Source organism: Vipera berus, assembly GCF_964194415.1.
Source record: "Vipera berus genome assembly, chromosome: 1".
NCBI classification, from domain to species: domain Eukaryota; kingdom Metazoa; phylum Chordata; class Lepidosauria; order Squamata; family Viperidae; genus Vipera; species Vipera berus.
The window spans coordinates 283,702,748-283,719,099 of NC_138202.1; the positions used below are offsets into that span (position 1 = coordinate 283,702,748).

Here is a 16,352-nt window from a genome sequence, read left to right on the forward strand (position 1 = left end):
ACATTCACCAGCTGTCCTTATGCTTAAGAAAAAGATGACCAAAATATGTAATAGGATTGGGCAAGACATTCACCAGAGATACTTTGCAAAAACACGTTAGCAAACCTGAAGAACCATTCCTTTAAGCATAGCAGCCAGCCTGAGCCATTTGTGGGGGGGGGGGGGGTCAAAAAAATCAAAAGTGTGACTGTGCAATCAAAGCACCATCCCTTTTAACATGTGCATAATTCAGGTAGAAAAAGTATGAGGTTCCAATTACATGGCCTTCCACCGTGACCTTTTTGACTGCCTCCTCTGGATATCCCAGCAGCCACCTGCATTGGCAAACTTATGCACCTGCTTTCCTCAATTGTATTCCCATCATCAACTTCTCCTGGGATTGACAGCAAAGCAAAGCAGCAATGGCTGCACATACATGGAGGCATCCACTCAGGACATCCACTAAGGTGGCTGTGCTGAATCCTCTAGGGAATGTAGCTGCTTTAACATGATTTACTTGTGAAACCTAGTTTTGTGAAACATTCCTTCTGGATAGTTGGTGCTGCCCTAATTTATAACATAGTACATTTATTTATTATGGCAATATGCTTTGTTAAAAATAATCATTTGCTCAAAGAATGTAGGCCAAGTTACTCATACTAGAAAAAGCCACCTTAATTCACCCTGATATAGGGTTTTATATACATAGACCATGTGAAACATTATCCTGAATACAGGACACAAAGTTCCTCTTTCTTTATAGTTAATAATGGAATAGTTGAATGTTTTTTTCCCCTTTAGATTGCCCTTATTTTGCTCACAGACTAAGACACAGCCAAGCTGTGGATCTGCGTTTTCAGCAGGAGCCAAAAGAAAAACTGAGCCATTGGAGCCAATTATAACCATGCAAAAAGCAAACTTCATGGGAGTATATTAAAAATTGCTGAAGCACTAAGGAAATAATCTACTGGCATTCTTATTGGCTTTTTTTGCTTTCCTGGCTCACCCTTACTTCTGGGCTGAGAAAGATGCCAGAACCAGCCACCCATTTCAGTCCCAAGTATCAAGTTTAAAAAATTAATTTCCAAGCTTTGTCAGGAAAGATAGCTCTGAATGGTCAGAAGAGTCTAGCAAAAGCTAGTATGACTTACTCTTTCAAAATACGGTTGTAGTAGGATCTTTGGTTTACCCTTAAGATGTGGCCCAAACTGTAGCTTCTGTGTAATTTCTCTACATCAATTTAGTGGAGTAAATGAGAGAATAATGACTCAGGGGCACTTAAAAAGAAATACCATATTATTTATTTTGCATTTTGGAGTTCAGTTTTCAACCCAGGTTTCCCTAGCTTAATGCAGAAATGTTGACAGCTGGCTCAGAAGATGGTTTGCTTTGTGCATAGTACCAGCTATTGGTAAATTCAACAACAACAAAAAAACAATCCAGAAAGTTGGATTTAAAGTTGCTGAGCTTTGGGCAATAGTCTGACTCTCTTAACACAAAGGGGGCAAAAGACAACATTTTTAAAAAACGATTCCTTCATTTCACTGCTGAGAAAGTTCATTATCACTACATTCACATTCCAGAAAGTGATGCTGTCTTTAGAGATTAGGAGGGGAGTCTTCCAAAAAGGACAAAAAAGCCATATGTAGTTATACCTAGTTTGTTGCTGTTGGGATAGCTAAATAGAATATAACTTACTTGTAAAATAGTTTAGCCTGATGTGATGTGGGGAGTAGGGTTGCGATGGTGATGTTCATCTATAGCTGTAAGTTCTACTTTTTTTTCCTCCTGGAATCTGGGTGGGGTATCCCCCAGTCTTGGAAACAAAATAATGTCATGATACTTGCATTTATTATAATACAAAAGCATCCAGTTTTCAACGTATTCAAGACTCTTGTCCAGTGCCTGCAGACCAGAAACTTATTGAGCTGTAAGGCATACAAGTAGGTCAACCAACCTTCTCCCAAAGTCAACCTTCTTCCCCACCCCTAAAACAAGAACCTGCTTTCTGCTGCTTGAACACAAAATGAAAAATGTGCAAAGTAGATCAAGCTCGTCTAGAATGCCAAACTCGGTTTAAACATCTCCTCCACCTTCCAAAAACATGCCATTTCTTGACTCTATGGACCATCCAAGGTGAAAGAATTCATTGTAGATCACAAGGGGCAGGAAATACCTTCCTAGCAAGACAAATCAAGCTATTAATCTTATAATAAGAACAATTACAGCAGAAAGTATTCATTTCTACATCATTAAGACATTTGTATTACATTTGAACAAATGTGTTTTACTGACTCTTTTCGGTATTTCATGTTTATCCAAATAAAGCTTTATTGCAAGGCAAGCTGCTTCTAGATGCCGCACAATGCCTTTTATGTACATTGTGAAAATAGCTGTAATGCATTAGCTTTATCACATTTCCAGGATTTTCTGCCTTTCTAAAATGTCAGGGGATGTGACTTTCAGACAGAAAATGGAGTATATTTGTTATTTAAATCAATTTACATTGTCACTCAACTCATAAACAAGTGACTCTGGGCAACATACAACAGCTAAAACCTGTTAATAATTCAAAATATATAAAAACTAAGCTAAAACAAAAAAACAACAGAAGGAAGGGATGTTAAAAAATAGCAGAGCACCTTACTACTTATCTCCTGGGGTCCATAGGCCTGCTGACATAACCAGGTCTTGAGTGACTTCCAGAAGCTCAACAAGGCCAACCTCACTTCCAGGAAGGAGAAGATTCCACCTTGGGGGTGGGGGAGAGAATATTCCACAGTGTGACCACCACAGCAAAAAAAAAAGGCCCATGCTTAGAGCCTGCCAAATATAATAAGGGATGGAACCTGTAACATGCTTTCTCTGCTGGATTCTTTCCTCTTTCCCCATTTCTATTGAACATATACATGAAGCCATTGGACAAGTTGATCCACGAACACATATTCATCAAAAAACTAATGCTACTCCACCTTACATCTCAACCCCAGACTGAAAAAGTAATGCTGCTGAGAAATATCTCTGGGTGTTTGGAAGTGCTTAGATGTTAAATCTGTTGCTTGGGACTTAGCATCTGTCGGACTGCCTATTCCTAATATGTCCCCAGCCAACAAGAGCTTCCTATTTAACATGATCCCCATCCAATCACAGTAGAGTTCTTCCAGGTCTTTTCACCTAAGGAATGATATCTCCAGGACCACAGAGGGAAGCCACCTTAGTGCCATCCCTGTTTGTCAGAATAACATCCTGCCAGATATTTAGATGGTCCTTTCCCTCCTCGTTTTTAGGAAAACCATTAAAACATGGTCATTCTCTCACACCTTGATGTTGGAACACTGTAATCTATTCTTTGGTAGTGAAAAGATTTTTGATTCTTTTGTTTATATGGATGTTTGTAGGTTGAATTATTATTGTTTCATCTCTTTATACAGTACTGTATTGTTTTTGACTCAATTTAAGGAAGTTGGAATGTACACTACTCAGCTTATAAGCCCACTAAAGTAAACATAAAATATCTGAAAAAACTTTCAGAGATAGAATTTGACTTTAAAAACCCACAATTTTCAGAAGGAATTCAGTTCCTAAAATATTGGTAATGCAGTCTGTTGAAACAAAAGCAACATAGATGTGCCAACCACAACCAGAACCACACACACATACACAAACACAAAGATAGGGAAAAACAGCTTTTGATTCTCAGATTAGTGTGAACATGCCATGTGGATGTGGTTAAAGAAAAAAATATGTCTGTGGTTTACAAAACAAGTTTCTTAATGTTAAAAGAGTAGAAGAGTTTTACACATGAATATGTATTATATTTAACCTAATTCAAACCTAGAATAAACATAGATATGCAGAGATATTATAAGAAGATATAAAATTGTAATTGAATTCCAGGACAACCAGAAATAAACATAGGTTTGGAGAATTTAAATTCTAAAATGTTTTAGGTCATAAATCATTTTCAAAGGCTCTACTTTGTAGACAGTGTTATAATCCCATATATAAGATGGCAAGATTTTATAATTATAAGTTTTTATGGATAAATTATTAATGAAATTTGTTTATTGTATTCATCTGGGCAGGAAGGCACATATAAGTGACAGTGGAGATACCAGCATTCCAGTTGGCCTCAATAAAGCTCCTAATCGCCAAAGGCGATAAATTTTGAATAATTAGCTATTAAATATTACCAATTAATCCTTCCTTCCTTCCTTCCTTCCTTCCTTCCTTCCTTCCTTCCTTCCTTCCTTCCTTCCTTCCTTCCTTCCTTCCTAATATAAGTAAGTCCTTCTCTCATTAGCTCTTTTTGCCATCCAAATTATTCCAGAAAGTCCTGAAGAATTTGCCCCTGGCTCCCATGTGGCAGTCATTAAGTGAATCTTTGCAGTTAAACAAATCCAAAATTGATAAGGGCAGTTTTGCTGAAAACTAGAAGTGCTTTTTTTTTGTTGAAAAAACATAAATGCTGAACACCCAGAGTTTCATCCCATGATTGCAGAAGGGACCTGACTATTGGAGCTTCATGTTTGGGTCACAAGTCCCCTTTTTCAGGTCAGTTGCAACTTCAGATGGTAGCTAAGTGGCCAGATGTTAAGTCAAAGGACACCTGTAGCTCCCGCTATAACAGTGAAGCTGGTCCTGAGTTACTAGCAACCCCTAAGGAATCAACTTCCTATCGGATTTCTCAACAGAATCCCTTCTAGATCCAATAGCATTTATTTAATTTTTAGATGAGGGATTTAGATGACAACTTTTTACAAACGTTTTTACAACTTTTCCTTATATAATTGAGAGATAGTTTGGCATATTGACTAAGGCACGACAAACTGGGGAACTGTGAGTTCTAGTCTCATTTTAGGAATGAAGCCAGTTGAGTGATCTTTTCAATCCCCTCTCCCCCCAGTAAGAACCAGCGAAGACAACTGATAGGAAGAGAAATCTTAGTTTTGTTGCTTGGTCTGAATAAAGTTCATGCTCTCAATGCATCATACACAAGATACTGAGTGGGACATTTCCCCTGCCAAAAATTCTGTTGTCCAAGGATTTTTGACCTGAATAAAAATATTCAACTCTATCTTCTATTTTTGCACATGCCCTTCCAATACTCTCCATTCATTTTTAGTATATTGACATAGTTAGAAGGAAAGTGTAATCGTATCATACTCCAAAACTATGTTTCCCATTGGTTCATGGCTAATTTATCAATAAGTCAATCTGTGCACAGGCAATATCCATAATTGTATTACTATTTTTTCTCAGCAGCGTCATGTGATCAAGAACTCCAGTCAGCATTAGAAGAAGCTAAACAGCCCCAGAAAGATAACGTATTCATTCCAGAGTGTGCTAATGGTGGGCTTTATAAACCCGTACAGTGTCACCCCTCCACAGGATATTGTTGGTGTGTCCTTGTTGATACAGGACGCCCTATTCCTGGTACATCAACAAGGTAAGAGATCTTCATTGGAGAAGTCATACAATAACAGATTCTTATCTGGACCCTTTTCTAAGGAAGAGGGACAATTAGGAACAAACACATGCATATATATATAGCAATTAAGACTAAGGGAATAGTCATGAGCCATTAAAATAATGGCAAACTTGTCACTGAAAGTGTAGAAAGTGTTCTTACTACCCAACTACAAATTCTGATTACATCACCATTATTTGCAGTAGTTTTATTCAGATTTAAACCAATAATTTATTTCACAATCTCAAACTCGCGATGTCACGTGACGTATCGGGACTATGTTTCCATTGCCGGCAATGGGGAGGACATGGCTTCTGGATGATGCATCTGGCCCACAGGCTGGCAGTTTGACACCCCATATAAATAATAAAAACATCACTAAGACCATTGAAAAAGCCTAAATTAACCATAGATTTTTTTTAACTCCTTCTGTAAAGACCAAGAAATAATGGATGGTAATTATCTCTAAATCTGGCTCTAGTTCATGGGGCTTCAAACTTGGACATTTATGACTTGTGGACTTCAACTTCAACTTCAACACACTGGCTGAGGAATTCTGGGAGTTGAAGTCCACAAGTCATAAAAAGGCCAAGTTTGAAGACCCTCTGCTCTAGTTCATAGGATTTTTCTCATTAATTATTAGCAGGCTTAAAAGCAAGGCAGCACTAGTGATGTTACTAAGCAGCTATCAAACCAGGAGGGTAATAAAGTCAGGGGCTTCAGCTTTGTTATTAATTCAAATCTTTACTCACTATTGGGCTCTTAATATGTTTTTGTGGAAATCACTGTTTCTGAATTTAGCTCTCTACTATAAAGTTGGAATAACCTTTACAAACTTCAGAGTTGATGTGAAAAGATTTAAGATTGTGAAGCCTTTTATATTGCAAAAAGGGACAACACAAGAAGAGGAATGGGTCAAGTAGGTGGAAAAAAAATCAGTTCTACCAGCATCCATATACTATATGAAAAGAAATGTAGCGTCAGAAAGATATTTCTACTTTCTCCCAGAAATGGTTCTTTCAGCCCATTTTCACATGATTAATTTCCCATGGTGCAGCACTGCTGGAACTAGTAGAAAGGAGAACAATATTTTTAATATGCTGTTAAACAGTAAGTTGAAGTTCATAAGTTTCAACTGAGCCAGAAGCAGAGGAAAGAGCTGAGAGCCTTATTTAGCAGACAAAGCAGACAAAATATCACTTTCCAAAAGCAACAGTGTGGGCTTGGCGTCTTTAGGAATGCTTGTATGGAAGCTCACCAGGAACTAATGCAGTGTGTTTAGCTTGATACAAGCACAAATAGTTTGAAAAGCAGTTCATGCAAAACAATGCTTTGGAGAGTAAACTGTAGAATATCTGCTCACACTCACAATTCCAGTTGAGGAAGGGCTGTACGGCAGTAGCATAGTTTATGTTTAATTCCCTACATCTCCAAATAGGACTTAGAATGATTGTAATTGGAGACTCTGCAAAGACAAAATCAACAACTCTAAACTGAGTGAATCAGTGAGTCGAATTTGATCCCTCTATTTCTTCTTTATACTTGCCTCTTTTGTTCTGGAAATGTCAGCCTGCTATAACAAGAGCCTGTGTTTCTTACACTTTTAAGGTAGCCTGAGGGCTCTTATAGACTTTGTTGTGACAGTTTATATGGCAGAAACCATATGACCTGTGATGAGGAATTGTGGAAATTATAATTCAAAGACCAAAGTTTTCCACTCCAAATATACTACCTGGTAAATTGGACTACATTTTGAATATTCATGGTAAGGGTAATTATTATGTAGATTAAGAACACTTAAAACTAAAAAGGTGAATTTTCCCCTTTATCTCATTTCTTCACATTTCCAGGTGTATTTTGATGGCACGTAGGCAGTATATTCCATAAACATTAATACATTGCAGTCTTGTCAGAAGTTTAATTATGTCATTTTTAAAACAATTTTCTAGCTCTCATGTTTACTGAGAACTGGTCCAACACGATTTGTTGTTGCTACAGCTGCTATTAATTCTGCTCAAAACCAGAATTACTCAATGCTCAGAAGGCATTGAGGTTCCATTCCCAGAGCTAAGGGTCTCATCGAAAACATTTTTGCCACTTGAAATCCCCTTCCCCCACCTGCCACCCAGCAGCCAGAAAAAAGGTCAGGGGCAGAATTTTAATAAATACTGTAAATCAAGCTCATATTTCATCTCTCCTTCTGGCTGGTTGTTACTTTCTCTAGTCAGAAAATACCATCAAGCAAGATTTTTGGAGTCCATGGTCCTCCGGATGTTGCTGAACTACAGATCCCAGCATTTTGCACCATTGACCAGCCTGGCTAAGGCAATTAGGAACTGTAGATGTTCAACATCTAAAAGTCTTAGACGGTTATCTTGCTTGATAGAACACAACTCTGGAATTGTAGGAAGAATTAAAAGTAAAATCATGAAGTGCAGATTGTAATGGAGAAACGGAAGGACAGCAGAAAAAGGGAAGGAATGCAGACTGGCGTATCAGATTAATTTGAGATCAGGCTCTTTGCCACATGCCACATTAGAGCACCCAGTTCAAAGACTTTTCTGTCATTCTTTACTTGGTTAAAAAAAAGCCATGTGACAGCAATTACAATCCACTTCATCCAAAGCTTTCTATCAAAACAGCTTCTGTTCTTCTTACTCTAAAGGGTTCTCTTTCACTCATAGGCACCTATTAAGCCGAGCATGAAATTGCATTGCACCTTCATGAAGCAGTTTATATCTGATGGGCTATTAGCCAATTCCAGAAATGTTCATTTCTTTCACACAATGAGGAGATAAATTGAACATTGGAGGCAGGGACTATTTATTTCATCCCAACAATATATTATTCTCATGACCAGAACAGTATCAAAACAGATAGTGATTTGTTTCAAGGGCCTGGAAAGAGTTTTTCCCCCCACTCCTTAAATTTTATTACATTTTCTAACATTACATAGACTTAACCCCCCAACTCTGCATCTCCCCCATATATCCATATATGTATATTTATGTTGTGATTTTTTCTTCCATCACATATAATCCCATAGCCGTATTTTACATCAGACACAGAAATAGAACCAAAGTGCAAAGTTCGGAAGGTCAGTAGGGAAAATGAAACATTGGAATATAGAGTAAATCATTTACTTCCCCTCTGTCTGGTCCATTTTTGTATAGCAGATGGTCACATTGTTCCCCAGAGATTAGATTTTAAAAAATCAGTTGCCTAGGAATTCTAGAAGACTGAATTTTTCAAATATTCTTAGTGCTCAATTTGTAAATTCAAAAGTCATTACATCAGTGTTTTTCATCCTTGGCAATCTTAGGATATGTGGACTTCAAAACCCAGAATTCCTCAGCCACCTATGGAATCCTGGGAATGGAAGTCCACATGCCAAGGTTGAGAAAAACCGCATTATGTGATGGGAAAAAGACCCCATTATCAGTCCCTTTGCCATTCATTTAATTATGTAGCATTTGAAAACTAGAAGGTCTCTGCCACAAGTAAATAAGAAATACAATAAAGCACAATGCATATATTAGATACAAGTAGTTTTCTAGCATCTTTAGTCATTTTTCTGCCATCAGTATAGGAAATACGATGGCAGAAAGCTAAACCAATAAATTACCCCTAAATTAGTGTTTATTTAATTATACACTCTGGATATCATATGGAAATGAGATATTTCCTCTTTGCCCCCAATATACTTCAGGGAATTGAGATTTAAAAACATTTGCCATGGTCTTGTTTCCTGGGAACAATTTCACTTTTACTTGCCTGGCATAGTTCCATCCAATTAATAAGCAATATGTTGAAAACATCTTTCATTCTTTTACCCAGATACTTGCAAAGAAAAAAATAATCAACTGCATGGCATGAAGTATATCCTAAATATCAAAACTGCATACAAGTATAAAATTAAAGTCCACTTTACCTGTATTACTTTGGATTCTTGATGTCTAGAAATAATTCAGATATGTGATGCTGGAACTAAGTCACATCCCCAAGAGTTGTATACATTTAAAAGCCTTTATCATGGTAATCAATCTCAGTTTTGACTGAGAATAATATAGTATTTGGATATGTAGTGCTTCTTTGAATGGCCAATTTTTTCTATGTATTAAATGCCCCTTCAATGTTGGTATCCTATGTCTCTTTGGGAATTCTGAATGCTAGTCCCAATGAGTCTGGAGGAATTGACTTGAAATCTGAAGCACATCTTAAGTAAATCCCAGTAATAGCAGTAATTCTATAATACATGTAGTCCTTGACTTATAACCATTAGTTTAGTGAGCATTAAAAGTTACAGTGGCACTGAAAAAAGTGACTTATGACTGATCCTCATACTTATGACCATCACAGTATTCCCCACAGCCGCATGTTCAAATGTGAACACTTGGCAAGTGGCATGTATTTACAAGGTTGCAGCATTCCAGGATCATGTGATTGTCATTTGTATCCTTCCTAGCTAGCTTCCAACAAGTAAAGTCAACGGGAAAGCTGGATCCACTTAAATATTACATGATTCGCTCAACAACTAACCAGTCATTAAGCTACCATGGCAAAAAAGATTGTAAAATTAAGCATGACTTACTTAACCACCACCTTGCTTAGCCATGGTGATCTAACTGTACCATAAGATATTAACCGTTTTGACACTGAGTTACCACTTGAATAACTAAGCTACAGTTTCATCTATTCAAGGAAATACCTGTGGAATTTTATGAAATAAAACACTTAGAAGTCATTCATGAAAAGAGGTTTGGAGGAGGGCAAAAGCCCAGGAATTCTTATCTTGTAGAATAGTATGAAATAATGGATTTTTAGAATGAGCTTTATTTGGCATGTGAATAAATGCGTGGCTATGATTTTAGAGTCGAGAGTAAGTCAAGCTCTCTGCCAAGCTTCAGTGTGATCACACAGCTGTTGAAATGGTAGAGTTTTTAAATTAAATTAGCATTAGCTTGATGCTTTTTCTTCTTCCTGTGCTCCCTTAAGATACGAACAGCCGAAGTGTGATAACAGTGCTAGAGCTCACCCAAGCAACACAAGAGATGTGTTCAAAGGGCGCCCACTGCAAGGTTAGTGTATAATAAATGGTGTTTGTGGAAAATGTTTATTCATTCAATTAACTTGAAGAGGGGCTTCATATCTAAAACTCCTAAGCAAAAATGTTTGAAATATTGTTATGCTGCCTTGAGTCTGAGTACCATTGAAACCATATTCCAAACTGTGGTAAGTATAAAGGAAACTGTATTGCTGTGTGGGTTGTTGATTCAACACAAATGGTTTGTGTTTGCCATTTGCCACCGAAAGCAATGAAACAGGATCCAAGTCACAACTGTGACTTCACAATGGAGTCAGTTCCCCAAATGGCCTAGCAGAACTATCTGCTTGGTTATTATACTGTGGTTGTGTACTAGTTTATAAACAAATAAATATACATGATAATCTTCCTGCAGATTTTACATACTGTTGGAGTGTTCCTTGAGGAGACCAAGAAGAAGGAGTATGTTTGTTTGCCACTTTAAATTACTTATAAAGTACCAAAATCAGGATAATAAACAAGTAAAAGGGAGGAAAGTAAAGATTTTAATCTCACCTAGGCTGGGAAAGCAAATGTAATGTGATGAACACAGGTGGAATTAAGTTCCACGTATGTGTAGATATATAGCATACATATGTCTCTTCATTCTTAGAGATTGACTTAAGAAACTGTTATTGAGGTGATTATGAATAGCTCAGTAACAATTTCAGCTGCAACTCTGATCAGTTGTATACTTTTAATGTGTAACTCTGATTTTTAAAAGAAATAGTATATAATGTTATATAAAAGAGTAATAAGTGCTACTGTATAAAACTTTTAAAACTTTAGTAGTGGACTGGCAGAACTAATCTGCTGGTAAGTCCATACAGAACTTCCCTGACATCTGTTTTTTTAGCCTGCAGGCTAGAAATTCTACATTTCTTCTTTAAGGATTTAAATATTAAATCCCAAATCCTGAATGTCAACAGTATACTCTAAGCAAGTGCAATTTTCTCCATAATATTGTACAGAGTAGACACAGCATGTTAAGCCAAAATTGGAAACCTTTTGCTGAATCAACTTACTCAAGCCCATAAGCATTTTTTTTAGTACAGTTCAAAGTGGGATGAGTAAATATAATTTCACTTATTTCATATACATTAATATTTTGCGTTTTAATATAAAACAAAAATTGAACAAAAAGAGGCCATTCTACTGGGAAAGCATCTTCTGTCCAGTTAGCAACTATTTTTAAACTTTATACATATACAAAGTATATCTGGCATAAGGCATCATAGTATTTATTGATTTGGACAATTGATTGTGAATGCTACAAACACGTATGCTACAGTAGGTTTATCTCCAGTGATTGCTCCAGTGTGCTTGTAACTATTGCATTTTTGCTCATGATGCCTTCCTTTCTTATTTTTAAATACCAAATCAGACTAAAATGGTTGTGACCTGGGATGGATGGATAAGGAGTGAGGGAGAAAAACAAATTCAGCATCTTCAGCAGATTCTGAGCAATATGTGGGACTACACATGGGAAGTGCAATCAGTTTTTAATCTACATATTTATTTTTAAAATATTAAACTTCAAAGAAAGTAGGGGCGGGGGAAGCAAGAGGACTCAAAAAAGACTCACAGTGATGCTCAATCTTTTATCTTGGCCTAATGGAAGTACATCCCTTCTTTTTAGCAGCATTATCTTAGAATTGATCATCACTGTAGTTTTTGTTTTCTTTCTTTTTTCCTTTCTGGAGCTGAAGATAGGGAAACTTTCTTATCAGGTTTAACCAAAAGACCAAAAAAGAACTTAACTTGCAAGCTGGTTATAGGCTGAGTGCTTAAATAAGTGTTTTAACTCATGAGAATTCATGCCATCTATCTGAAATACAGCTGTATACCTGCAAATCTTTAAGGGACATTTTCTATACTACAGTTAGAATAGATAACTATGAGTAATGGCCCGGGAGTACCATTTAATATAGTAAAGACTTGGATTTTACTCTCTTACTTGGTATAGTTTACTGTAAACAAGAGACAACAAAGCCTCGCAGTGATCTTTGACTGTCATTATTCCATTTCCTGAAAGCCTCTTTTATTTTTCTTTCACATGTGGTATTTATTGGGCAATTTCTTAGTACTGTATTTCTTAATAATTGCTTAAAATAATTTGCATAGGCTAGTTTGATATAAAATGCTGTGGGACTACCAAGGAGATTGGTAGTGTTTGGGGGCCAAATTAACTCAAGCTCAAACTTTCATATAAAGTTATTTTTATGACAGCAGTGGGACAATATGTGCTACATTATACTCCTGGAGGAAAGACAAAATATAAAACAAACAAATATATAACATTTTGAAGTATTCGTGGCAAGTTAAAGAAGGTATGAGACATCATGGTAGTCACAACACATCTGTTTTTCAAATATTTTAGCCCATGTTTTGGAGGTTGCTTGCAATGGAAGCTCATAAATATAACACTGGCAAATAAAAACCGGAAAAATCTGTTTAGAGCAGAACACAGGTTAAGTTCTAAGTTTTTCTTATCTGTTTTGTTTTTTGTTTTGTTTTTTTGTTTTTGTTTTCTGAGCTAAAAAAAAAGGGTATTCTTTTCCTCAATTTGAGCCTGGGAGATACCAGGACAGTATATGTAATGGTTCTATAAGAACTACTTTTCTGAGTTTCTCTTATCTAAGAGCATCCTATTGTGCAAACCTCACTGATTTGAACCAGAGGACCAATTTTAAATAGGGGAGGCGATGAGATTTGCAGATTGCAATATTAACCAGGGTCAAAAACTATGATGCTACACAGCCAAGTACCACTTCATTAAACCCAAGTATATAAAATAAACAGTTTGCTTTGAAAGACCTGGGGAGAAATGGCTCAAAGCCAGTTGGCATAAGTTTTGGTTGTAATAAAATATGTGTCAGAAGAAAGAAAAAAAAACATTTTTATGAATTTTCAACAATGATCATTGATATATTAGCAAATTTAATGCGCCTCCCTGTAAATTGTTGCTAATTCTGGGGAATGGCAAGTTGCATGACTATTTATAAGATATAAAGCATCTATCATGCCAATTAAGTGAGCAGATTATTGTTTAAATTGTTTTAATTATAATTTAGTACTGCATCCAACTGTGTCACATAATTTCTGATCCACTTCCAACATTCCCTTCTTGGGGTTTTGGGGCTGAAGATTCAGAAGACTCTGGGTCTTTTTCAGCCAGGCTTCAAACTTAAGAAATAAGCAGGTTGGTTGATAATATCTGGTGGGATCACAAAGGGGAGGAGTCCATCAATCCTGGCCCTCCTTGCTCTGTTGGTGGCCTCCTGTACCTTTAATTATGGTGTCTATTTGCTTTGACTAAAGCGATGGGAGTGGGAGGCAAAAGTTTCCTCCAAGATTGGTCCACATCAGTGTTGATGGACAGAGATGCCAAGTCTTTCTTTGGTTCCTCCCCATTTCTATTTAATGTCCATGGAAGGCTTCTCAGTGAGATCATTCATCAGGTGGCAGCTGTGGCTTAGAGAGCCTTTGCAGAAATCTGTGGGCAGCTGTGCCCATTCCCTAACCTGGAAGCCTAACTGACAGCCACTGGTGTCTTGGTCACCTCTCATTTGGATTATTGCAATGTGTTTTGCAAGAGACTGCCACTGGTCCCAAATGCAGCAGCACATGTAATTAGGAGATCACCTTGATGTACCTATGTAACAAGTCTATTTTTGTGAGCTGCACGAGTTACCAGTAACCCTTTGGATGCAACTCAGGATACTGGTTTGTTACCTATAAAGGCTGTCATGGTAAAAGACCTAGTTATTTGTAGGAGTGTTTGACTTTCTATTGATGTAATAAAACTCTGAGTGGGATCAGCTTCCTCTTTTTGCTGTGCCTACTCTTTGGAACAGCTTTTCCTTCAAGGCTGAGATAAACCTGAACCTGCTTGTCTTGCAGAAGCTATTCCTCAGGCACTCAGTTGGGGAAGAGTGTCAACAGAAAAGCAGCCACATGCAGAAGGTATTTCAATAACCTAAGAGAAAATGGTAAATTATCTGACTGAAAAAGGATCACAATAGAATGTCAACTGAAGCTCAGTAGAGGCAGAATAGATATGAATGTCATCTTTTATAAGAAATATACCTCCATTCACAATAGACTTAACTTGCCAATATTTCAATAATAATTGCAGAAAACTCCTGAAAATGTTTTTTTTTTCCCTTTCCTATGTCACATGTTTTAATCCCCACTAAAATGTATGCCAACTGGCTTTGAGCCATTTCTCTCCAAGTTTTTGTGACATCATAGTTCTTCAGCCTGGTTAATATTGCAATCTGCAAATCTCATCACTTCTCCTACTTAAAATTGGTCCTCTGGTTCAGATCAGTGAGATCTGCCCAGCAAGATGCTCTTATATACAGGAAGAACTGTTTGATAGGGGAAAGTCAGAAAAGTTGTGAACTGTTTCTATAGACCTTGGAAAATATTGCTGCATTTATAATTACAGTATTTTAATTCTGTGTAGAATTGAGTTTCTTCAGATTAAATGGCTTGGGAGATTTCAGAGAGGCATGAAGTTTATAATTGGGTATTCTTGGAAGTCCCAGTTTGTCCCATTGTTTCATTGTACAATTGTTTGCAAAACAAAAGCTATCTATTGTAAGCATCTGATTTTTATGTTTTCATAATTCTACAAAGGTGTGAGCCATTCTCATTAATAAAACTACAAGCTCTCACACTGTTCTAAATCTATAATGGCCTAAGTAATGGCATGCTCTCAGAGGGCAACAGAAAATCATTAGTAAATCCCTTCTTCTCCATTTGCTGCCTGGCTCTATTGGTCATCTTCTTCTTTCAATTTGAAGGATCTGTCCCTACTTCGATTTTGGGACATTTGAAAGGTTTTCCAACAAATGTAAGGGAAATGGAGAATAACTTTTGCAACTCACTTCTGTAAGGTTGCAAATCAAGGGGTAAAACATGCTTTTAAAAATAAAAAAAACATATCAATAGAGTTTTATAAGATTATTATGGCAGGAAATATGTTCTTATTATAGGAGGAACACTCATCTTAACCTATTTTGAATAGACGTGTTCATATATTTAAAGATTTGTTGCGGCACATCATTAACTTTTTAATAGTACCCTTATTGTTTAGATGTATATGCGGAGTGTTTGTTGCTTTCCACTTTAGGCAACTTGAAGGGATATTCGGAATCATATCCATATAGTTTGAAAATCCACACCCAGTTATAAAAAGGCAACGATGTATGGTGTGTGTGAAATCAACCCCAGTTTAATTTGTGATATAAGCTAGTTTATTGAATGTGTTTTATTTCAATATCAGAAACCAGAGTAACAAGTACAGCACAATAATAATAATAATAATAATAATAATAATAATAATAATAATAATAATAATAATAATAATAATAATAATAATAAGAAGAAGAAGAAGAAGAAGAAGAAGAAGAAGAAGAAGAAGTAGTTGTTGGAAGGGACCTTGAGATCATCTAGTCCAACCCCCTGCTCAGGCAGGAAACCCTATATCATTTCAGACAAATAAAAATCTCTAGAATAGATAATATTTGTTTTAACAATGCTGGTTTTACAAAGCAATGGAACTGGTTTGTTTATCATATTGTACACACACACACCTAGAAACAAATATATATATATACGTTTCGAATCTCAGAAGGGTATGGCTGATTGATGAGAACAAATAAGTTTGAAATGCATATCAGTCTACCTTTAATTCTTTGTTAGCAACCCAAACAAATTACACAAATATGAGCTGTCACTACTGTGACCACTGCCTGTGGATGGCCTTGGGTTAGGCTGAAACAGGAAATAAAGATTTGCCCCATGTTTGGG

General features: G+C 36.6%; 1 protein-coding gene across 1 annotated transcript in view; it reads left to right on the plus strand.

Moving 5' to 3' along the window:
• Positions 1-16,352, plus strand: part of SMOC2 (SPARC related modular calcium binding 2) — a 151,178-nt gene that overhangs the window by 104,517 nt on the left and 30,309 nt on the right. Inside the window, exons 8-9 of the mRNA XM_081328931.1 lie at positions 5,242-5,428; positions 10,445-10,527. Of these exons, the coding sequence (XP_081185057.1) occupies positions 5,242-5,428; positions 10,445-10,527 (270 nt within the window). The remainder of the gene's footprint in view (positions 1-5,241; positions 5,429-10,444; positions 10,528-16,352) is intronic.